The sequence below is a fragment of the Rhinoderma darwinii genome, chromosome 7 (genome assembly GCF_050947455.1).
Source record: "Rhinoderma darwinii isolate aRhiDar2 chromosome 7, aRhiDar2.hap1, whole genome shotgun sequence".
NCBI classification, from domain to species: Eukaryota; Metazoa; Chordata; class Amphibia; order Anura; family Rhinodermatidae; genus Rhinoderma; species Rhinoderma darwinii.
In genome coordinates, this window is record NC_134693.1 from 33,652,917 (window position 1) to 33,676,472 (window position 23,556).

General features: G+C 41.0%; 1 protein-coding gene across 4 annotated transcripts in view; it reads right to left on the bottom strand.

Moving 5' to 3' along the window:
• Positions 1 to 2,862: 2,862 nt before the first annotated feature.
• The window catches only part of LOC142657778 (uncharacterized), a 28,579-nt gene continuing 7,885 nt past the window's right edge, over positions 2,863 to 23,556 (bottom strand). For 2 of the 4 annotated variants that reach the window (XM_075833144.1, XM_075833145.1), the window contains exons 5-18: positions 21,888 to 21,944; positions 20,777 to 20,842; positions 19,355 to 19,471; positions 18,853 to 18,906; positions 18,597 to 18,644; positions 18,446 to 18,496; positions 17,607 to 17,651; positions 17,368 to 17,409; positions 12,027 to 12,083; positions 11,002 to 11,049; positions 10,416 to 10,469; positions 9,083 to 9,118; positions 5,174 to 5,242; positions 2,863 to 4,184 (exon numbers count right to left, since the gene is read on the bottom strand). In XM_075833144.1, coding sequence (XP_075689259.1) covers positions 3,349 to 4,184; positions 5,174 to 5,242; positions 9,083 to 9,118; positions 10,416 to 10,469; positions 11,002 to 11,049; positions 12,027 to 12,083; positions 17,368 to 17,409; positions 17,607 to 17,651; positions 18,446 to 18,496; positions 18,597 to 18,644; positions 18,853 to 18,906; positions 19,355 to 19,471; positions 20,777 to 20,842; positions 21,888 to 21,944 — 1,580 coding nt within the window. In that variant the 3' untranslated portion in view covers positions 2,863 to 3,348. The remainder of the gene's footprint in view (positions 4,185 to 5,173; positions 5,243 to 9,082; positions 9,119 to 10,415; positions 10,470 to 11,001; positions 11,050 to 12,026; positions 12,084 to 17,367; positions 17,410 to 17,606; positions 17,652 to 18,445; positions 18,497 to 18,596; positions 18,645 to 18,852; positions 18,907 to 19,354; positions 19,472 to 20,776; positions 20,843 to 21,887; positions 21,945 to 23,556) is intronic. The other 2 variants (XM_075833147.1, XM_075833146.1) reach the window with 2 other exon arrangements.

A 23,556-nucleotide genomic window follows, 5' to 3' on the forward strand; every position in this document is an offset into this window, starting at 1 on the left:
AGTCGAGGTACAATAGCTGGATTACGCCAATTTTTTTCTCCATACGGAAACATTGAAGTCTCGGTGTGAGTTGTGGTAATGCCATGATTTTACTGTGACCTGCAGGGCGGCGCTAGGTCGCTCTGGCCTTAAAGAGGGTCTGCACCTAAATGTAATTTTCCAGAAAGTCTGCCCTGCGGTTTTAAGAAATTATTCATAAAATGTAGTTAAATCTTATCAGAATAAAAAAATACCATATAGTATCCTTCATCTCTGTATGTTTATCAAATAATCCTTTGTTGTCTAGAGGTAGTTTCATGTAAAAGCTCCATTGTGTTGTTGCTTTTTTTCTTTTTAGTATAAAAAATTCTTGTGAAAGTTCAAATAGGATGTTGATTTGCAGCGAAATCCGCGGTGGAAAATACCCAGCAAAATCTGCATTTGTTACGTGTAGATTTTGTTGCATTTTTTTACCATATGCATTGCAAAGGATGAAATCCACGTCAGAGTTGCATGCTGCAGATTCTGTGTATTTTTCTGCTACGTGTGAATGGGGTGTTGTACTGTAATTGTTGTTCAGTGCTGAAAATGGAACTAAAAATCTGCAACATGTGAACTCTTTCACACATCGCAAACTTGTCGCCGATTGTAGTCTGCAATGCAAACGGTAAGATCTGCGTCAAATCCACGACAAAATCTGCAACGTCTGTTCCCACTCAGCCTTAGGCCTAATTCAGATGAACGTGTCCGTTTTGCGTCCGCAAAAAAGGATCTTATTTCATGCATTTCCGTTCTGTGTGGTATCAGTGTTACTGTTCTTTTTTATATGCACCAGTTGCTAAAGAAATGATGATAAAAAAAAACAGACAGCACACAGATGTCATCCGTGTGCGGTTCGTGTTTTTCATGCACCCATTGACTTCAATGGGCAACGTGGTCCACAAAAATGGATCAAAATAGGACATGCAGTGAGTTTCACACAATGGACACACGCTGTGGTAAAAACCACGGACGTGTGAATAGCCCCATTAAATCGCATGGGTCTGTGTGCTGTCCGTATTTTTAACGGACACCACACGGACATATAATACGCTCGTCATAAGGCCTTAGAGTATGTTCCCACGGACCGGATATGCTCCAGATTATCTGCCGTGAAAAATCTGCAGTACAATCTCAGAAATCTACAGGTTGCAGAAAATTTTCAGAAATCTGCAGGTCAATCAACACAGCATCTCCGCTCAGAAGCCGCAGAATAAATAGAAATTCTGTTGATTATAAAGTTGCACTGCAGCAGATTTCCCGCACAAATTATGTACAGATTTTATCTGTAGCATGGGGGTGAAATTTGTTAAATCTCATACACCTTGCTGTTACTGTTAAAGTGTAACTAAACTTTCAGAAGTTTTAAGCGGTGGGGGTCCAAGCACGGAGACCCCCCGATCGCTAAAACTAAGCTGCAGAAACACTCGGGTGAGGGCTGAGCCGCTTGGTTTCTGATCGGCTTCTCTCGGAAAGCCGATGTAGAGTGGTACGGGCTCAATAGCAAGTATATGGACCCGTACGACGCTACATCAGCTTTCCAAAAAAAGCCGATCAGAAACTAATCGGCTCAGTGCTCACTCGAGCACTTCTGCCACTTAGTTTTAGCGATCGGTGGGGGTCTCAGTGCTCGGACCCCCACCAATCAAAACTTCTGACATGTCACTATAACATGTCAGAAGTTTGTTGAAAGTTTAGTTACACTTTAACACTGCGGGTTTTCCGCACGTTTATCTATTGCGGAAAATCTACAGCGTATCCAGCCCGTGGGAACATACCCGAACTATCCTTTTTCTTTACTCATCAGGCATCCTGTGAAAACAAAATCTGTGCCCACATGGAAACACTGCCCATCAGCGGTGGCAGTTCAGTATTGACATAGGGACGTTGTGTGGATACGAATCTCTATCACATCCTAATTGTGTCTATTGAAGTCAGTATAAGAGCACTGATGTGGCTGGAGACCTAGATCCTCAGAGTCCCTGAGATAATAGTGAATATTCAGCGCACAGGGAATGAAGTGTTTTATGTGAATGTGGGATTTCCCCTTTAAAAATGTAACAGTAAAATGGAATAAAGTATAATGATTCCTGGCATCACACAGCAGGATATCTAAAGGAAAATTGTTCCTCCTCAATTTGACGTTACCTTTGAATAGAATATTGAAGGCAAACCTAGTCTTGCAGACTTGATAATTGCCACGTTTTTCATTTGTAAGGTTGAACGTAAAAAAGGAGGAGGAAAAAAACCAAAACAAAAACACCTAATAGCTCCCTGGTGCGCAGTAAGTGGAGGATGTGCATCTACTCCAGTCACTATGTCTAGGGTTAGGAGCGGAGTCTATATGGAGTATTTTTGATTATAACTCCCCCCCCTACAACTAATGCCTGGAAGCAGTAGCCTAAAGTCAAGGCAACTTGCATTACAACGACAACCCATGTAATCACGGCAGCAGCCATCACTAGTCCTATTACAGGTATAGGCTAATTATCCGCCGCCTCACATTATATGTGACACCCCTCCTCCAAAACTGGGGAGTTGCTTTAGGCCCAGTTCAGACATTGCAGTTTTTGCTGCATTTTTTTTGTATAGCCAAAAGCTGGAGTGGAGCCTTAAAGAGTAACTGTTGTTTTTTTCCCCATAAATAAATACAAGCTGTGATAAAAAACAAAACTAATATCTTTCTTTACAGAGAAAATGCCTTTCTCCACTTATCAGATTCCTCTGAATCCTCAGCTCTAGTTCAGAAAAAAGTGGTAGTGGCCCCTTAGTTGTAGGCATCAATGGCCATCCCAATGTCGGACTCGTAATAATCAGACATGACTGCGTTGCCATCAATGTATATCATGGGAAAAGACCTTTATAAAACGGTGCTAGAATAAGAGGTTCCAGTGATCCCTCACGCCATGGTAGCTTGAGCATTATAAAGCAACATTACGTCTGCGGGAAGGAGTGTACCTGCAAAGCTATAAATTCACTTGGCGCATTGCAAGCAGAAGTGCTGTAGGGAATGGGAAGAGGGGTAGGGATCAGAAGAGAAAAGGGAACAGAAGAAAGAAAAAATAGGAGTAACAGATTCTAAGTAAGTAAGCAGGGGGGGGGGGGGTCGGCAAAAATTTTTAATCGTTCTCATTTGTCTAGTCTGTGAAGTATTCGAATCTTCGGTTTTTTATTTTTTTTTAATGGCGTTGATCTGTAATATCCTGAAGGCCAATATAATCTCATCACCATAGCACGATGTCGCTTAGACAACGCGGATTCCGACCTAAATGAAATTTTTTTCATCCACAGGAGTTGGTGGCAACAATGGCCATACATTCAGGCATGATATCAAATGCTATTCCCTTCTTTGGGCTCATGGACTTCATGCTTTAGTTCCGTTTTTTTCACACATTTCTCCATGTTTTTTTCTGGAAAAACAGGAAGAACTACATGTGATATGCGACTCCAGACTCCGCTAAACTTGTCCTTATCCATCCCATCATGGGAGGCCCCGTTGTTTGAGTCAATTAATTTTTCTATTAAAAACGACCTCACTTTCTCTTCCAGATCTTTAAGAGGAATGTCCTTTGCCAGCGTTGCGTCATCCAGGAGTGCGGTGAGCAGCAGCATCACATTCTTGAACACGGCCGATTCGTGGTCACAATATTTGTAGAGGATGAGCAGTGACCCAGCAGGCAGTAGTTCTAAGCGATGCAGCACCGCTGCCCGGGTTGTGGCTTGGAAACCTGCACTTAGATGATCATCAATGTATTCTTTAACCTCCTCACTGCCCTTAGATGCCAAATCTGATCCGGATATCAATGTGGAGCTGCCACTAAAGGCGGAGGAATAGATATCGGCTAGCTGGGTGCCAAGACAAAGCAGCGTTTGTTCAGCATCCAGTGCACCTGTGAGTAGAATTATAACCGGTTCCGTATTCTCCTGCCCTTTTTTCAGGTGGAGCTCCATAATGCGTCTACTTCGATTCAACATCAGCGGAGATTGGTCAGTAAAAATGCTGGTAAGCTTTTCAAAGTCATCCTTGAGATCCTTCTTCATTTGTGGTTCATCAAACATAAACTGACCGGTCAACTTAAAGACTGGTAGTGGCGACATGTAAACGACAGCCACCAAGCCAGCAAGCAGGACTACGAGGGGCAGAATTAAATATCTGCTGCATGTTCCTGGGGAGGAAAAAACAAAAAAGTTATTAAATCCAGATCACCACATAGATGCTTTGATTATAATGGTGTAAACTATTTTTTCTGGTATCTTTCATCAACATATTTTTAGGAAAAAGTCAGTAATTTCTCTGGATATGTTTTCGGGAAGGCTGGGTAAGTTACCTATATGGCTTCTCCAAACTTTTCCTAGCACTTTGAAAGGCAAATCTACTCCGTTATACAGCAATATATCCGCCACTCCCACTGAACCCGATAACGGGGATCCAGACTGCCCATTGTAAATGGAGAAGGACTGCACATGCTCAACCGCCGCTCTATTCACTTTAACGGGCTGCTGAAACGAAGATGCAGAAGTGCTCAGCTGAGCGCCCTGCACCTTCGGCGGTGATCGGCGCTGCTTGATAGACAGTCTATGCGAGCCATCTTTAGGTCAACGGGGTGCGTTGATTCAAGTCGTTTCAGTGACGGTGGGGGTCTCAGCACCCGGATCCCACTGATCAAAACTTCTGATATGTCTCTACTCTTTAAAGTGATTTTTCCAACATATTTTCCCTAGTCCGAATTGTTTTTTTTTTTTTTACCATAGAGCAAAGATGATTATTAATGTAAAACCTTAATAGGTTCTACCAAATATATCCCTACACACCCCATGAAATTCCTTTAATCCAGTATCAATGGGACCAGATGGGTGCCGGATTATCAAATGATAATTAGAAAAAGTGTATAAAACCCACATGTAAGTGTAAAGCAAGAGAAATTTTGAGGAAGAAAGGCTAAAATAAAGTATCAAAGAACTTCCATATTAGGATCTCTTCAGCTTCTGGTTTTGTGAAATTCAACATTATATTGCGGTTCTGTACTGGAAACAAGAGCCAGATTATCACACGTTCTGGAATATCAGATGCCGTATTATAGGAATTTCACTTTATCTATATCTCTGTATACACACATACCAAGCACAATAAAAATTACACACAGAATAATAATACCTTTGTGTTTATCGCTTTTTTCTGGATTGTTCATCCTTTGTACTTTAACAAGTTTGGGATCGTAGGATACTGAGACACAACACAAATGATAAAAGAGGATGAAGAGGGAAATACAGTAAACTTATGCTAATGTATTAATTAATGAGACCTGATAGGGAATGGATTATTAAATAGTCTGGATTTTTGGACGGTCATAGAAACGTATATATAAAAATGATTAATATAGGGGGTTTACACGTCTCAATGTTGATAAACCACCAATTAAAATTTCAAGTCTAAAAACGCAACTCAAAAACCCATTCCGAGCATAGGATGTGCACTCACATTCCTACTTTGGTTCTAGGAGCGCTTTTAAATGCAAAATTCATTGTACTAGTAATGTAGTCTAATAGGAAATCAGACGACAACCATTCACATTTAACAGTTTGTCAGATTATGATGTATATTTTTATGTATAACCAGTTTTCATTAATGATGCTTTATTGTTGTTTAGGTTATTTATAACTGGTCACTTATTACAATAGATTGGATTCGTAACAAGTAAAAAATAGTTTAACAAAGTTAATAAATAAATTAGAAATGCCATGTAAAAAAATAAAAATAAATGAAAAACCCACTTTTTCTACGAAGTGCTTTATTATGAAAAAACTAAAAACAAAAATGGTAAAAAAACGACACATCATTGGTATTGCCGCGTCTGTAACGACCCGAACTATAAAACTATTATATTATTTAATCTGAATGATTAACGCCATAACATTTTTTAATAAAAAGCATAATGCCAAAATTGCTGTTTTCGGTTCATCCTGCCTTCCATAAAATGGGATTAAAAAGCAATAAAAAAAACGTATGTACCCCAAAATGGTACCAATAAAAACTACAAGTCGTCTCGCAAAAAATAAACCCGCATACAGCTATATCGGTGGAAAAATACAAAATGTATGGCTCTTAAAACATGGCGACACAAATACAAAAGTAGTAGTAAAAAAAACAAACAAAAAAAACAAAACTAAATATAGAAATTTGGTATCGCCATAATTGTAACGGCCTGCTGAATAAAGTTATGTTATTTATGCCCTCAAAAATAGTAAATAAATGTTAAAAATCAATAGATTATATGTACCCTAAAACGGTTCCATTAAAAATACAACTTGTACCATTAAAAACAAGTCCTCATACAGCTATGTCGACGACAATAATAATAAAAAAAATTAAAAAAAGCTCCTTGAATGCGATGATGGAAAAACGACAAGCTTGGTCATTAACACCTAAAATAGGCTGGTCACTAAAGGCCCTTTTACACGGGCCAACGATCGGGCAAATGCTCGTTCAGAGAACGCTAGTTGCCGATAATTTCCCTGTGTAAACAGGGCAGTGATCAGCAGATGAACGAGCAAACGCTCAATCATCTGTTGATCGTATAGTTTTGAAAATGAAAAATATTATCGTTGCTGGCAGCACATCTCCCTGTATAAACAGCGAGACACGCTGCTGACATGATACAAATGGGGACGAGCGATCGGAGAAACAAGCGCTCGTCCCATACTAGCTCCTTGTGAAAGGAGCAAACAAGCGCCAGTCAACGAAATGTCTCGTTGTTCGGCGCTCGTTTACACGGCACAGGACATGCCATGCAAGAGGACCTTAAGGGGGACACAGTTCATTGGGGGGGACACAGTTGACCTTGGATATATGCTGCTTCTTCCAGGCTATACCACAGACACTGAGCTAACCAATCTGTGCACAAGCAGTAGGATAAGCAGAGAAACTAATAACAATAACTGTAAACCATATGAGAACCAGAGGAGAAACACACCTAAAAACATTGGGCAGGAAAAGTGTCCCCCAATGAACGTGATGAGAAAGGGATTTTACAGTGGTTTTTTTTTTGTCCGCATCCTTAGGGGATGCAGATGACTTTGGGACATCCTAAACCAGGACCCTGGTGTTGGAAAGTAAAAAACAAAAACTTAGTGCATTCTAGTGCAATGACACCTGCACCCGAGAGGCATCAGAAGAAGCAAAAGGTATGCACCCTGTCGAATTTTAAAAAGCGTCTGACTAGGTACCGGCCTTGCACACTTGTAGAGCTGAGGCTCTATGTTAAACTGCCCTGACGGCATCCTCCTCTCTGGTGGAGTGGGCCATCACATAGAAGGGAGCCTACTTGACCTTCAGCCAATATGTCTCCACAATGGCGGACTGAATCCAGTGGGCTATGGTGGCCTTCGATGCTGCCAGACATTGCCCAGGACCCTCCAAAACGGCAAAAAGAAAATCTTAGCAGCGAATAGAAGAAGCCTGCATAAGATAAATTTGCGATGCATGGACGACATCCAAGTAACGCTCTCTAGGATGGAAAGTGGGGGTGCAGAAGGAAGAGCAATGTCTTCACTAATATGAAAAGCCAAAACCACTTGGTAAGGAAGGAAGGAACAGGATGGAGAATCACCTTATCCTGATGGAACTCCAGAAACGGGGATCCACAAGAGAGGGCTACCAGTTCAGACAAACACCGAGGGGAGGAAATTGCCACTAAGGATACGGTCCAAGAGAAGAGGTGAAGGACAATGTAATTCAGTGGCACAAATGGAGGACTGCAACACGTCAAGGACAAGATTGAGTTCCAAGGGAGACAGTCTGATGATAGGGGAGCATCGTGTGGACCATCCCTTGAAGAAAGGTACAGACAGTGGACTCTGCTGCCAACGGCCAATGTAATAAAATAGAAAGGGCCGACACCTGACCCTTGAGAGAGATCAGGCCGATATCTCGATCCAGGCCCTTGTAAAAGGAAATAGAACAAACAAAAGAGAGGAAAAATGTTTCCTCAGAATCTTTTAATTGTTACGAATCCTAGAAAGCCACCACGAGCCTGTCAACCATGGGTGACAGTTTAGATGCCACTCACAGGCCTCACCTTTGGAGCAATCCACATCCTGGTAGAAGACATCAGTACGTGCTTGAAGTACAGGAAACCGAGGGATAGTAAGGATGGGCTGAGGTTGCACTTTTGTGGGGTCTGGAGGGGAGAACTACAAAGGGCTTAGCCTACCCAAAGCTGAAATCAGGAGTGGAGTAGACACATCTGATGCAGTGAGGAGGGAGCAAACGGCACGCTACATGGCCCTGGTCCGCAAGGCACTCCCAATTCTAGAAGTGAGAAGAATGACCTAGCTGGGCCTAAAGCCGGGGCTTAAATTAGTGGTGCTCGCCAGAACAGGGCTCCGTAGATGTGAAAGTGCCGATCCGGGCACTGAAGGGATCAGCACCCCCAGAAGAGAAGTCCCCCTGCCGCACTAAGCTAAAACTGGTTAGCTCAGTGTCTGCCCGGTAGGAGGAGCGAACACTTTTTTTTTTTACTTAGTGTTTGCCTCCTAGTGGCAGCAGTAAATACCCATGGTCACCTGTGTCCCCCAAAAACATGGATGAGTTCAAATGAAAATCTCTTAAAGTGCACCTTTGACGGCTTGACACAATGGGCGGTTCAGGTGTCTTGGCCACTGTACGACTCCAGGTCTATACTGTGCAGTGGTCCTATTAATCCTAATTTTGCACTGGCCTAGATACTGCTGTCACATACTTGTTATGACACCACGGGTGTTTTGATTCCCTCTAATATGTTTAGTGCCGGTGGACATATATACCCAGTGGCTCAGTCACACCGCCTGAATCCTTTTGTACACAGGTGGTGGAGTGATTTCTGCTATTGTGTAGGCCAGCCACTTAAGACTTTTTCTTCTTTAAAGGAGTTCAAAGGTGGACATGTAGCCTTTAAGTCTATGGTCGGCTTCACATTACACAGGTAAAGATGTAACGGACTGAACTCTGCATACAGGAACACACATAGGAGCAATGAGATAGATATACATATATTACACACACAAAAATGGGACCCTCTCCATGTACCTCTTGTTTGCGAACGGCGAGTTGCCTCATCTTCATCTGTGACACGGAAGACAACAGTGTGAGATATTTTTCTATACACAACAGTTTTTGCTAGAGCAGTGTTTTATCACTAAATGTGATGCAATATTATTAACCCCTTAATGACAAAGATAATTTTTTGTTTTTTCACTGTTGCATTCTAAGAGTCTTAATATTTTTTTTTTGTTCCGTCGATATAGCTGTACAAGGGCTTGTTTTTTTGCAGGACGAGTTGTATTTTTCAATTGCATCATTTTTGGGTGCATATAATATATTGATTAGCTTTTATTAACTTTATTTTAGGAAAGAATTGAAAATAAGCAGCTATTCCAGCATTGTTTTTTACGTTATAAATTCACGCCGTTCACTATGCGGCATAAATAACATGTTACCTTTATTCTATGGGTCGGCATGATTATGGGGATACCGAATATGTAGTGATTTTTATGTTTTCCTACGTTTGCAAAACAAAAACCCTTTTAAAAAACAAAAAATGACTGTTTTTGCATCACCGCATTTGAAGAGCCGTAACTTTTTTTTCCCGTCGATGTAGCCATACGTGGGCTTGTTTTTTGCGGGACAAGGTGTAGTTTTCAGTGCTAGTATTTTGGGGGACATGGGACTTACTGATTAACTTTTATTTTATTTTTTATGGTGGGGATCGGAGAAAAAAAAAAAAACATCTTTTTTTTTTACACTTTTACTAAATAAAACTAGTTTTTGGGGAAAAAAAGTGGATTTTATTTTTACGGTAATCTTTTTTTTTTTTTTCATAAACTTTATTTAACGGTTTTACATTTATTTTTTTTGTCCCACTAGGGGGCTTCACCATGCGATCTGCTGGACGCTTATATAATGCTTTGGTATACTTTGTATACCAGAGCATTATTGCCTGTCAATGCAAAACTGACAGGCAATCAATTAGGCCACGCCTCTGGCATGGGCTAATAGGCAGATGCTGAAGGCAGACCTTGGAGCCTTTGTTAGGCCCCCGGATGCCATGAAAACCCAACAGCGCCCAGAGATTTCGTTGCGGGGGTGCCGATGGGGTGACAGAGGGAGCTCCCTCCCTCTGTCAAACACATTAGATGTCGCTGTCACTTTTCGGTTAAACTGCTGTAATCGGAGCGCGCTTTGATTCCGGAAGGAGCCAGCCTGTATAGAACAGCCGTGCTCCTGCTGCTGATCCCGTGGGTACACTGGCAGTACCCACACGATCAGAGCGACGGATATATCCGTCACTATGCGGGAACTAACACCTGCTACCGACGGATATATCCATCGCTCGTCGTTAATCTTAAAAGGACTCACATACCATCAGAAAAGCCGAAACCTGATCTAGTCTGTGCCGGCGGTAACTTTGTAGTCTCTGCAGATAAATAGAGAACTTCATATATAAGAAATATATAGGAAAGAAGTAAAAAGAGACAGCAGCTATGAGACAAGATACTTATAATACACACAAAGAACTAAAACCGTCTTTCTGGATCTTGATTTTTATTTTATGTATTCTTATTTCTTTCATCACCTGGAGGATAGAGGCAAGTAAGATCATCTATGATCTTCCCTTTCATTTTTTGCAAAGATTTTCCCACTTCGTGCTCCAAAAGAAGCGATCAATGACTCAGTCATGATATATTAACAAAATCTACTAAGTAATGTAAAAACTAAAATTAGATATTGCTCTGTAAGGCTCTTATAGAACAAGTGAATGCTGAATATTCAACATTGACAACACTTCATATGTTCAAAAGTAAAATTGGATATAGATAAAAGAAGAATTAACATTGACAGCCCCCCCCCCCCCCCCATATATAGTGGAGTAAATAATTAAAGGGGTTGTCAGCTTGTTTTACACAGGAGTAGGAGACATTTATATCACACACACAAAAAAAATCTACCTTTTGGTTGTGGTTGATGGTTATGGGGGAGTGAATTTTGTCCTTCATCTGTGAAATATATATATAAAGAAAGGGTTCTGTGTAAGTCAGTGTTTTACTGGGTAACAATTGAAAGGATTTACATAGGATAAAATAAATGAATGTTAAATCTATTTATCTGTATTTAAAGAGGTTTTAATAACTTAAAATAAATACAGTGCTCTCTCAAGTTACAGGTTACAACATTTTCAACATACAATGGTCTTTCCTGGGTTATTGTAGCTGGAAACCACGTTCAACACACAATGCCACAGACAGCCTGGATCAGCAGCGCAAGTAATTGACTGGAAGATCCCACCGCTCACCATGGGCATTTTACTGGTAAGATACCTGCAATACACTTCTTTAGACACCAGGTGATGGCGGCTCCATTTTATTTTTTAGGTGCACTGTATACGACCCTGAAGAAGCTCCCGTCCTCCTCATAGACCGTAATTTACATCCTCCAGCAGCTCTTTCTGACCTTTATATGTGAGGACTTGCTTTATCTGTATTAGTTATTTGTTTGTCTTTTTCCCCATATTTTTGGTTGACATTTTGTGCGCTTTGGAACCAATTACCAGTTTTTCATAGCGTTATGGTCTCAAGTTACAACATTTTCAACTTACAATATTATTTGGTTTCGGGACGACCATTAGAACTTGAAACCACTGTACTGATCTACAGTTCTCGGTTCCATGGCCCCTACCGGCCTTTATTTACAACACTGCGCCGATGATGCGTTATTCCAACATGTGACAGACAAAGGCAGCCTCGTGTCAAGGGTCACGCTATCGGTTTAATACCGAGACTGATGTAATACCGTGGAACCATATGTGTGTGTGGGGGGGATTCGGGATTTAGAAAAAGAGGAAAACCTTCATTAAAAAAAATGTAAGCCTAAAAAACCCTTTTAAAAATGGATCCAAAAATCAGAACTCAAGCAGGACAGATTAAAACAAACACAGGTGCTGGATAAACATACAATATATTACATCTATACATACAATTTGTACTCCATGATCCTCTCTCTTCTTTATGGCAGGATGTTTTATTAAATTCATCTACAGAACAAAAGGCAATTGGTTAACATGAGAGGATAGGACTATAGCGGAGATTTATCAAAATTAGTGCAATCGAAAAGTGGAGCAGTTCCCCATAACAACCAATGAGATTCCACCTTTCATTTTTCAGAAGCCCTTTGGAATATGAACGCAGCAACCTAACTGGTTTCCATGAGCAATTACTCCACTTTCCTGTGCATCGCAGAATACATGATAAATGTCTGATTGGTGGGGGTCCGACTGCTAAGGACCCCTACCAGTGTACCCTATGTGAATGGAGCAAGACTGTACATGCTTGTCCACTGCTCGATTCTCTTTTTATGGCAATGACGGAGATAGCGCACAAGTAATTTCAGGATCGGTGGGGGTCCTAGTGGTCAGATAGGTGTTCAATGATCATTATGAAAACCCCCCTTTAAGCTATTATACCACAAATATGTTCCATAGTAGGCAATTTCTACCAATCTCAGTAGCATAATGCTACTACCATTTCACCTTTGAAGCTAAAGGCCCTTTTATGCCGGCCGACGCAGCGAGCGCTTGCTCCTTTCACACGGAGCTATGGATGGGGACGAGTGGTCGTTACTCCAATTGCTCATCCCCATACATCATCATGTCGGCAGCGTGTCTCGCTGTCTACACAGTGAGATGTGCTACAGACAACGATAATCTTTTACTTTTTTAAAACTATATGACCAGCAGATGATCGAGCGTTTGCTCGTTTATCTGCTGATCATTCCCCTGTTTACACAGGACAATTATCGTCAACGAGTATTATATTAATGGTCATCTGCCCGATAATCGTCCTGTGTAAAACCCCTAAGGCTCAGCGGTGTAGTTAGATTCATGGGCCCTGGTGCAACAGTTCAGTTTAGGCCCCCCTCCGCTGCATCCCAACCCCCCATAGATCCTTCACTTATATTGTTCAAAAAATCCAGCTATATATTGCATAAACAATACCCCTATATATTGCTCAAATAATGCAGTTATAATATACCCAGATAATACCGCCCTACATAGATAAAGATCACCATTCATTGCTCAAATAATCCCATTACACAAGACCCAAATAGTATCATTATCTATTACTAAAAAAAATACCACAAACAAATAATATTGCATACTATAATTAAATCTTGTAGATTGTAAGCTCTTGCGAGCAGGGTCCTCATTCCTCTTGGAATGGTTAAATATATATGTCACTCTAATGTCGGATTTAGGCTTCGTTCACATCTGCCTCGGGGCTCCGTCAGACATTTCCATCAGGGGAGAAGTATGCTAAACCTAAAAGCAGAGATCAACCAAAAGACCCCCTCTACCATTCCGAGAGCAATACCTTATTTGTAACCAATATGTAGGGGGAGGTATATAAATACCTAACATTAGACAAAAACAACAAATAATGTCATTTAGCTCAAAATAGAGAATAATAACCTATAACGAAACAGAGACTATGACACTCCAATAATTATAAAAGTATACATTTTTATTAGATCCAAAAATATAAAAAAAACATATACCTCAATAGACGAAGGCCTGGAGCCGAAACGCGCGTCGGGGTGTGACGTCAGGCAGCCATCTCTATTTTTCATGGGTAAGTTACTATTATGTAACTCTATATGATAACTATATATTTTAACTATACACGATTGTAGTTTACCAAATGATATTTACATTACATTTAAAACCTCCTCTTTTGTACCCATGCTGTGATATATACAGGATTTTATACCTTTATGTATGAATTGCTGCTATTTGGTGTCCACTACCACACTGTGGTTAGTCATCTCTGAATTTTATATTAAGATATGTGTTTTTATATTTCTGGATCTAATAAAAATGTATACTTTTATAACTATTTGAGCGCCATAGTCTCCGTTTCGTTATAGTTTATTATTTTTATTTCCATCAGGAGAACCTATGAACGGAATCCAAACTGAAACAAACGGAAACCATAGGTTTCCGTTTGCATCACCATTGATGTCAATGTTTACGGATCCGGTGCAAATGGTGTCCGTTTGTCACCGTTGTGTAAGGGTTTCGTAGTTTTGACAGAATTAATACCGTAGTCGACTGCGCTATTCATTCATGGGTTTCCCTGACGGAAAGCTCGGACGGAACCCATGAACAGAGTCCCAACGCAGATGTGAATGAAGCCTTAGTTGGCACATGTACCCTCTGAATTGTACATCACATTTGTAAACATTCCCATAGGAAACATTTGGAATAGAAGATCTCCAAAACGTGATGTGAAAACAGCCTATTATCACTATACCTAGCCAACACTACACGTCTTTGTTGCCGGTGGCTGGCACAGTGGGTCTGCTGATTAGTACAGAGGAGCGGACCATGATACGCTCCACTGTCAACTACATAAGGCACAAGTGTTACATTTAAAGAGCAGGCTTTGCACTTAAACTGGAAAGGTTGTGTGTCCCCTATTACTTTGGACCTATGGGCAGTCTTTCAATGCCCAAAAGTTAGTCCGCCCTGCGCTTTGCGCCAACCCATTTCTGTGAACAGCAGGATGTCCTGAGTGAGGGAGTAGTAGATTGTTACTGTAGGACGTGGTCCTTGAAGAGGGGGCCTGTGGTTTTGGGGCCCAGTCACAACTGTGACCCCTATAGCTATGAAACTGCTTGGACTTTACTAGGATTCTAGTGATAGTGACCAACAACATAATGTGATCATAAGGCTGGGTTCCCACGTAGCATAAACGCTTGCAGAATTTCCTCAACTGAATTTTGCGTGGAAATTTCGCAGCATTTACAGTAGCAGCAAAGTGAAAGAGATTTAAAAATGAGGAACAAAAAAAACAAAACGTAAAAACGATCATAAATTGACCTGTGGTGCGGATTTTAAATCTGCAGAATATCAATTTATGCTGCGTTTTTGTTGTTTCTCCGTTGCGTGTTTCCCCCATTGAACCCAATGTGGATGCAAAATCTGGAACAAATAGACTAGTGTTGCGACTTTTGCAGTGGAAACGCTGCGATTCCGCTGAAAAATTATTTTTAAATTGACCAAAAAAAAAGCTTATACTTACCATCCGGACGTTGTCATAGCGACGCTATCTTCTGTTCTTCCTCCAGGCCGGCCTCCTGGTGATGGAATTTCATCCCATGTGAATGCTGCAGCCAATCACAGGCTGCAGCAGTCACATGGGCTGCAGCGTCCTCCCAGGAGGCCGGACTGCATGACTACGGAGGGACACATCACCATGACTACGGCCCGGGGCAAGTATAAACACTTTTTTTTTGTCTAGTGCTGCTTTCCACAGCAGAAATTCCACACAGAACGTGATGTGGGTTCTAGGTCAGATACGCAGCTTAGCTTTACACAGCATATCCGACCTGTGGGAACCCGGCCTAACTCTAAAGGTTTTTGCTCTCTGTCACACTGCGGTCAGCAGATTTCTCATCAATGGCCAGGTTCACACAGAGCAGTTTGAACACATTTATTTTATGCAGTCTGGCGTGATAACATTATAATCATCCTAAAGTGAATCTGTTGTCTGTTTTTTGTGCTACTTTGTTACTATGGACAAGTCACTGCATAGTGATGATATACTGGCAGAAGTTTTGTGTCTTTTCCCTGTGTAACAAATGTAAACATCTGAGTTTAGACTAAAGCTGGCTATACAAATGATGAAAATCAGCGCAAAATTGGTGATTTTGACCATTTTGGTTGATCATCGTTTAAATAATTTTACTTGAACATTTGCAATGGCGAACTGATGTCATGTGATCGGTCATGTTGGTATTTTTTTGTGCCGGTTATCAGCTGAAAATACACATAGATGGCATGATTGGCCAAATACAGCCAGCCAATCATTCACCACTTTGTGCAAAAGCAAAATTTCATTTTTTTCTTTAAATATGTCCCTGGTCTGCCAGTTAAAAGAGGCTCTGTCACCAGATTATAAGTGCCCTGTCTCCTACATAATCTGATCGGTGCTGTAATGTAGGTAACAGCAGTGGTTTTTATTTTGAAAAACGATCATTTTTGAGCAAGTTATGAGCAATTTTAGATTTAGTTTCTTAATGCCCAACTGGGCGTGTTTTTACTTTTGACCAAGTGGGTGTTGTAAAGAAGTGTATGAGCCGACCAATCAGTGACCAATCAGCGTCATACACTTCTCATTGTTCCAGCCCAGCTTCTTTCACCGCACAATCTCGCTGTGCTGTGGATCATGCTGGGCTGGAACAATGAGAAGTGCAGGACACTGATTGGTCACTGATTGGTCGGCTCATACACTTCTTTACAACACCCACTTGGTCAAAAGTAAAAACACGCCCAGTTGGGCATTAAGAAACTAAATCTAAAATTGCTCATAACTTGCTCAAAAATGATCGTTTTTCAAAATAAAAACCACTGCTGTTCTCTACATTACAGCGCCCATCAGATTATGTAGGAGACAGGGCACTTATAATCTGGTGACAGAGCCTCTTTAAGTCTGGCGTGTTGATGGTCGGATCGTTCATACACTAATCTCAAGTGTATGGCCAGCTCAAGCGGTCTAAAATAAGCCCGTGCCATGATGTGTCATGTGACAGGCTGCAGCCTATTGTTGTAAGGATGTAATAGAGATGGAGAGACTGGATTAAAAGTCTCCATGTCTGTGTTTTCTGGGAGAAACCTGTTGATCTATGCCTGTAATTCATTATATAACCATGTACACACACACACACACACACACACACACACACACACACACAATGGCCCCGTCAGTATAACACAGTCTTATACATCAGTAATCTCCTCACCCTGAACCGAAGGTCTACAAGAACATTCATTTTACACGGTCATATGATAGAATCACTAAAGAGAATCACAATAGCTGCTGCTGGTGACAGGTCCTCTTAAAAATAATTTCCCATGGTGAAATATCTGCATCGCATCAGTATACATGATCTGCTGCCTACACTGGGATGTTTTTTGTAATACTTGAGGTTACGGCTCAGTTCACATCACGTTATGTGAACACGTTCAGAGTATGTACTGGAAAGCTCCCGTAGCCATAGGCCACAATTCATCCAACGAAAGGGGAAAAGAGTGTTTCTTTTTAGCATTTTGGCCAATTCATGCCATTATATGGCTACACAGTGGCATGAGTTGGAGCCTTACTCCATGGTATACTCGTGACATATTGCTCTAATATTATATGAACTGAGCCTAAAGCGTTGTAAAAAAGTGAGTAGATCGGAAGAAATGATAAACAGTAAGAACCACAGGAGCCGTGTCAGGTGCACATATATTCCATACAGAAGAAGAAAACACCTACCTCTTCTCACACCTTTTGGATTCTGTTGATTCTGAAATGTTTCTTCATTTGTAAGAAAAAAATGCAATATGACTTTACTTGTAAATGTTTTGCTACATTATGTATTCACTTAACACACAACTAGAACTAGATTGTGAAGGCCGTATCTCTGTACTATCTACAATTAGAATATATAAGAAGTGACATGAGTCATGAGTATACATTTACTACGGGTATCAGTCCCGCAGAAGAATACGAACCTCTCCGGGTTTCTTCTCTATAGTAGTTTGTCTTATCTTTATCATCTGCAGAAAGAAAAGCATTACAGTAACATTAGACAGGACAAGATGATGTTCAGCAGAGGATCAAAGAATAATAAAATAACCGCACACCTGTAAAAGATACATCGATAAGATCAGAAACGATTTTTAAATTCCGATTGTAGCAAATTTTTCTTTTCACACATGGGAGATTTTTTCCCCATAAATCAGCAATTATTGCTAAGAAAGGCGGCCGGCAACTGCTCATTTCTCATGTAAGGTAGATGCAGGGGAAATTAAGTATCACAATGCACCTATTAATGTGAAAGGGGCTGAACTGCAATACAATGCATAGACCACAAACAAGAGTGGCGCTGTTTCTGGGGGGAAAAAAAAGCAGACCCTATTGTCTAATCTCATACAACACCTTTAATTGTAGTTTGTGGAAGAAGTCAGAGTTGGCAAACTGAAATTGCTCTTTAATATCTTGAAAAGACCCAACTCTCAATAGGTATAAAAGACCTCCACCAAGAAGAGATAGAGTTCCACCACATCCTTATTATTCCAGAAGGGTCATAGCTTCCCTCGGAGAATAATCTTTGCACATTCCAAACCAGCAAGGTCTGATGAAGTATAGGAAACGTATACTTTCTAGGCATGGTAGGTATGTACATATATCTTTTTTTGCCAGCAATTGTCCGTAAGTGGCAGCCCCTCTTCCCTCGAGCAGATCCCTCAGCATCGGACAAATATGCATCATTAATAAATTGAGAACACAAATACTGTATTTTATGCAGTCTAGTGTAATTCACACATGATATAAAGCCACATGCACATACCTTTATTATACCTGTGCTGCCTAGCCTGGAATGGCAGTTTTGTTGGACTACCTACAGAAAAAAATTAATGCTTAATAAAACCAGCACATTATAACACTACATGAGCTATGAGACACAGATACAGATCTTACAAAGACAGAAAAATATTAACCTATCCGTGTGCCCGTTTCATATTGATGACTTGTTTCTTTTAAATCATCTGCGAAATGAAATGCAACAACGTGGGTAACTTACTAATATAGTCGTTTGAGCAGTGGTTTATTCATAAATGCGCTACAACAGATTCACACGTGATAAAACAATATACACCTAAAGTGGAAACGCTTTGCATCATCTGCAGTTGAAAGAAGAATATTATCATCTATTTATATTGTTTTTAAGAATTCACGTGACTAAACAATACATACCATGAGTATAATCGTCAGACGGTCTAGGCTGGGAAGGCTGCCATATTCCACTACCTACATGAAATAGACGCAAAAAAAAATAAAAAAAAATTAGAACTTCGTATATAGACCTAGAAAATATGAAACAGAATGGAAGTGTTGCCATGGGGACACATAAGGAGAGGATCTGCAGGCTTTGGGCTTGTATCACAACCCCGTTTTGGGCTATGTACACTTCTGCAACCATTATGCAGTGCTAAAATACATCTGAAATAAAAATCAAGCTATAGCAACTGCAAATGGTTTTGCTCTAAAAAAAGAAACCCTACCATTTTGTGTATACAGTTCCTACGCAGACCTATTTTTCTCCATGGTTACAGACTACAAACAAACCTTGTGTGTAGTCTGATCATTTAGTCAAGTTTCACTCCACTCCTTCTGCCCCCTCTTCTTGCTAACCTACAGACAGTAGTAGAGGAGATGGACAGGAGTAACATGACGGCCGGATGTGCAGTGTACTTACTTTTGGAAGAAGTATTGTCTGAAGAAAGATGGAATGGCTGGTTGTTTTGAGATATACTTCTGCTACTATTACTGTAATCAGAATTGTCATCAGAGTAGTCATCAAATTCAGATTCGACTGTAAGAGATGAGCAGGTGGGATAAAGCAAAATGGTCTTCATATTCCTAGCATCAAAACTACATTATATTATTAAATAAAAATTAGCTATTTTATTGGTTAAATAATTCCAGGATACTGGTCTGATTAATTTCAGAATATGGCCTTTTATAGGCCCGAGGGTTAAATCATACAATACTGACTCTGCAGCGGCCACTAGGTGGAGCTTTATACAGCTCCCATCTAGTTCCCCCCAGTGGCGGCTATCATAGAACTCTTAGGCTGTGGGAAGTGAAGCAGGGGATTTGGAGCTTTGGAACAGAAAAACCAAACCCCAATCCCTATAAAAAGATATTATGAAATTAGTGTGCACAGAATATTTCTGCATGGTATTCCCAATGACATTAATGAGAGCGGATATGTGCGCTCGGAATGGGAAAGGGGGTTTACTATTCATTGTTCTACCGCAGGGTTGAGAATATGAGAAGTTGCATATTTAATTACCCAGAGTCCAATTAGATACATTTGTCAACTCAGAGTCAAATGTTTATTGGCATTTGGATTTTGGTCTATTCCGTTTTGATGACTTTGTTGAGATACGTGAATGTTGACATCGGCATACGTTGTATGGATGAAATCGTCTCGAATGTTTATTTTTAGTAAGTGTTTGTGTCTAAAAGTCTGAGCCATGCAGATCCTGAGACACAGGCATGAATGTGTATGCGGGTTTTATAAAACTGCAGCAGCAATTATTGGGATGGGCAGCTGCTGAATTTTTTCAGGTTATATTTACCCAGGTCTCCGATGTCGTAGCGACGCTTTCTTCTGTTCTTGTCCAGGCCAGCCTCCTGGGATGACGCAGCCTGTAATTGGCTGCAGCAGTCACATGGGATGAAACGTCATCCCAGGAGACCAGGCTGCACAGAGAACAGAAGAAAGCGTCGCTATATAAATGTAAGTATAAACCTGTTTATTCATTTTAGACCAAAAAAAGTTTTTGTTTTTTTCACAGCTTTTCCGCTGCAAAAATCTATTTGTTGCAGGTTTTACCTTCCAATTAAATTCAATAGGGAAAATCCACAACAGAAAAGCAGCAATTCCAATGCATAAATGGACAGTCTACAGGGAAAAAAAACAACAACAAAAAAACCGCACCGCAGGTCACGTTATGAACGGATTTTAGGCCGATTTTTTACACAGTGTGGATACGCTGCAGATTTTCTGCAATGAAATGTGTTTACGCTACATGTACACATAGCCCACTGTTGAGGGAGTCATAAGTTGTTGGACAATAATCTATGGAGACCTCGTTGCTTTCATATTTACCATGCTCGGTGGTACTTTTTGCGAACTGATTCTTCGCATTCTGTTCAACTGTGCTATCTTTTTTATCTAAAAGAAAAAGAGTTAAGCATAATAGGCATACAGTCAATTACTTATATGTATGCAGACGACAATAGCTTTATGCCGGTCTGTACTGCCCCGGCTTCTTCATACAAAATGATGAGTCTGAGCCTCATGTCATGGGGTTATCCAGGCAGGGCAGGGGATGTTATTAACTAATAAGCTAGTAGATGCTAACCACATGAAGTGTCCCCAGCTCCAGTGCGGAGGCCCCAATCTCAGCCCCTCCAGTCCCAAGAGTTCCTGCAGCGGTCATGTGCAATGTATCGATCACGTACTGCTGCAGCCAATCTCTGGCTGACAGGATAGGTGAGAAGTGTTGGATTGTTGGAGAGCCCACTGCTGGAACTCCCACCGACCCAGAGAATGGCGGTCCCAAGTCCCCTGTACGAACGGATCAGCTGTTCTCACACGAACGGTGCCTCTTCATTCATTCATTATGGGACGGCAACTCGGAACCCCCGTTCTCTGGAACAGTGTGGGTCCCAACGGTGGACCCCCCAGTGATCATTCACTTATTCTGTGGATAGGCGATAAAGGGGTTATCCCACCAGAACAACTTAAGCCCAGCACCTTGGCTACACACGCCCCTCAGCCAGTCAAAAGTGGAAGAGATCAGAGGGAAGTGAACCCTTGTTCTCAGCAAGATGTCTACAAAACGTTTTTTTTGCAGGAACATGCAGAAAGTTCTAGACTGACAAAACACTGTGGGCAAGTTCTTCCATCCATCCATTTTTAGGTTTAGTTCCCTTAAAGAGGACCTGTCACTAGGTCATATAAGTTGCATCGGTTAACTGACCTGAATAGCGCTGTCTCCCTAATTCCAGAGCTGGTTTTTTTTCTGGACCCCCCCCCCCCATTCCAGATATATGGACCATTGTTGTGGTGGCTCCCTATATGCTAATTTGCCGTAGTTAGCCAACAGGGCGTGAACTACCCTCAAGCATACAGTAAAGTATCAAATGCAGATAGTAGGACAAAGACTGGATGGTATTTTGCATGATCTTAAACAGAATACTATGCAGGGAATTACCTTTACCAGCATTCTTGATTGGCCGACGAACAAACCCAGAAATAGAATCTTTGCTTCCTGTACAGAGGAGAAGAGATGTCAGTAAATACTCGGTTCTTCTTATTTAGAGCATGCACATCCATCACCTCCTGACGAGTCTTTGGGGATTGTTTGGACGATTATTCTACAGACGTTATTATCTGGAACTATGAATACAACTTTACAACATAATAAATTGTCTTTTGCACTAAGTTGTTTCCATCCGGTGGGAGGTTTGTGAATTTCAATGTAACAAGTACAATTAAGAATAAGGAAGAAGGAGCGATCAAGAAATGTTGCATTCTTCACTAAACGGAAGTGAAAATCAGAGAATGTGGTAATAAAGAATGACGTACAGAGGGTGTAGGAAATGTTCATTCACAAACGCTTGTCCACATTGGCAGGGTACATACATAGATCCTTTGTCGTGTCCCAAATCTATAATCCAGGACAATTACAGCACAACGCATGTGGATAGAGTTTACAAAACCCCATGCACATGTGCGGGACAATATAGAGCAGAATTTAGGGTGAGCTGCAGATATTAAAATCCCAGAATAATAGCTCTGTTGTGGGTTTGTTGCAGATTTTCACCCCTTGCAATGCAAAGGGTGTAATCCACATTACAAGTGTAACTAAAAACGTTTAAAAAAAACTTTTAACCGGTCATAATAACATGTCAGTGCTCGGACCCCACCGATCAAAACCTCAGACCCCCACGAATAGATAAAACGACGTGGCAGAATTAAAAATAAAAATGTGAATATGTGATTATTTTTTTTGGTACATCTGGTGCAAGTCAACAGGTAAACACACCTGAATACATATTTGGCAACTTCAGCGATACTAAATGTGTGTGCGCATTTCTTACATGCTGGGCACAAGGTAGAGCCCACAATGAAGGGTGCGCTTACTGGCTTTTGGAGAGCAAATTTTCCAAAGCTGGTTTGCTGATACCATACGACCATTACAGATGTTGTGAAGTACCAAAATACTGTCAACACCCCCAAAATGACTCCTTTATTGAAAGTAGCCCCCCCCCCAAGGAATTCATGTAACGACAACATTTTTTTTTACAATTCTGTGGTGTAAAATCTCTGAAGTATGTTCATGAGATTTGAGAAAAAAACAGGAGCGCGAGAGAGAAAAAAGACGAGAAAAAAAAAAAAAAAACGTGCGCGAGAGTGTAAAAAAACAAGTGCGAAAAGAGAGCGAGAATCTGTGTTATTCACTGCCCCCTCAGGCCCTGTATCGGTTTTACATGGTGTTCCTTTAACACTTTAGTGACCGCAAGTAACGCCTTTTCACAGCGATTACTAAGGGGCATTTTCCGACACACAAGCCTTTTTATGGCAAATCAAAACAAGCCCGGCCGCGGGTGAACGTTATGGCTCTTTGAATCAGACAATGAAAAAACGGAAAAAAATTGTTTGGTCATTGAGGGCAAAATAGAGAGGTCATTAAAGGATTAATAGGGAGGGGGTAAAGTTAGAAGAACGCCTGTCCTCCGTCTCATGCAGGAAGTGCTCTCCTATATACAGAAGCGCCTATGTTATGGATAAGACACTTCTGCACATAGGAGAGCGCTTCCCGGCCGAGACGCTGAAGACATTCCCTCCTACAGCTACACGGCTTCCCTTCCCTGGAAGCC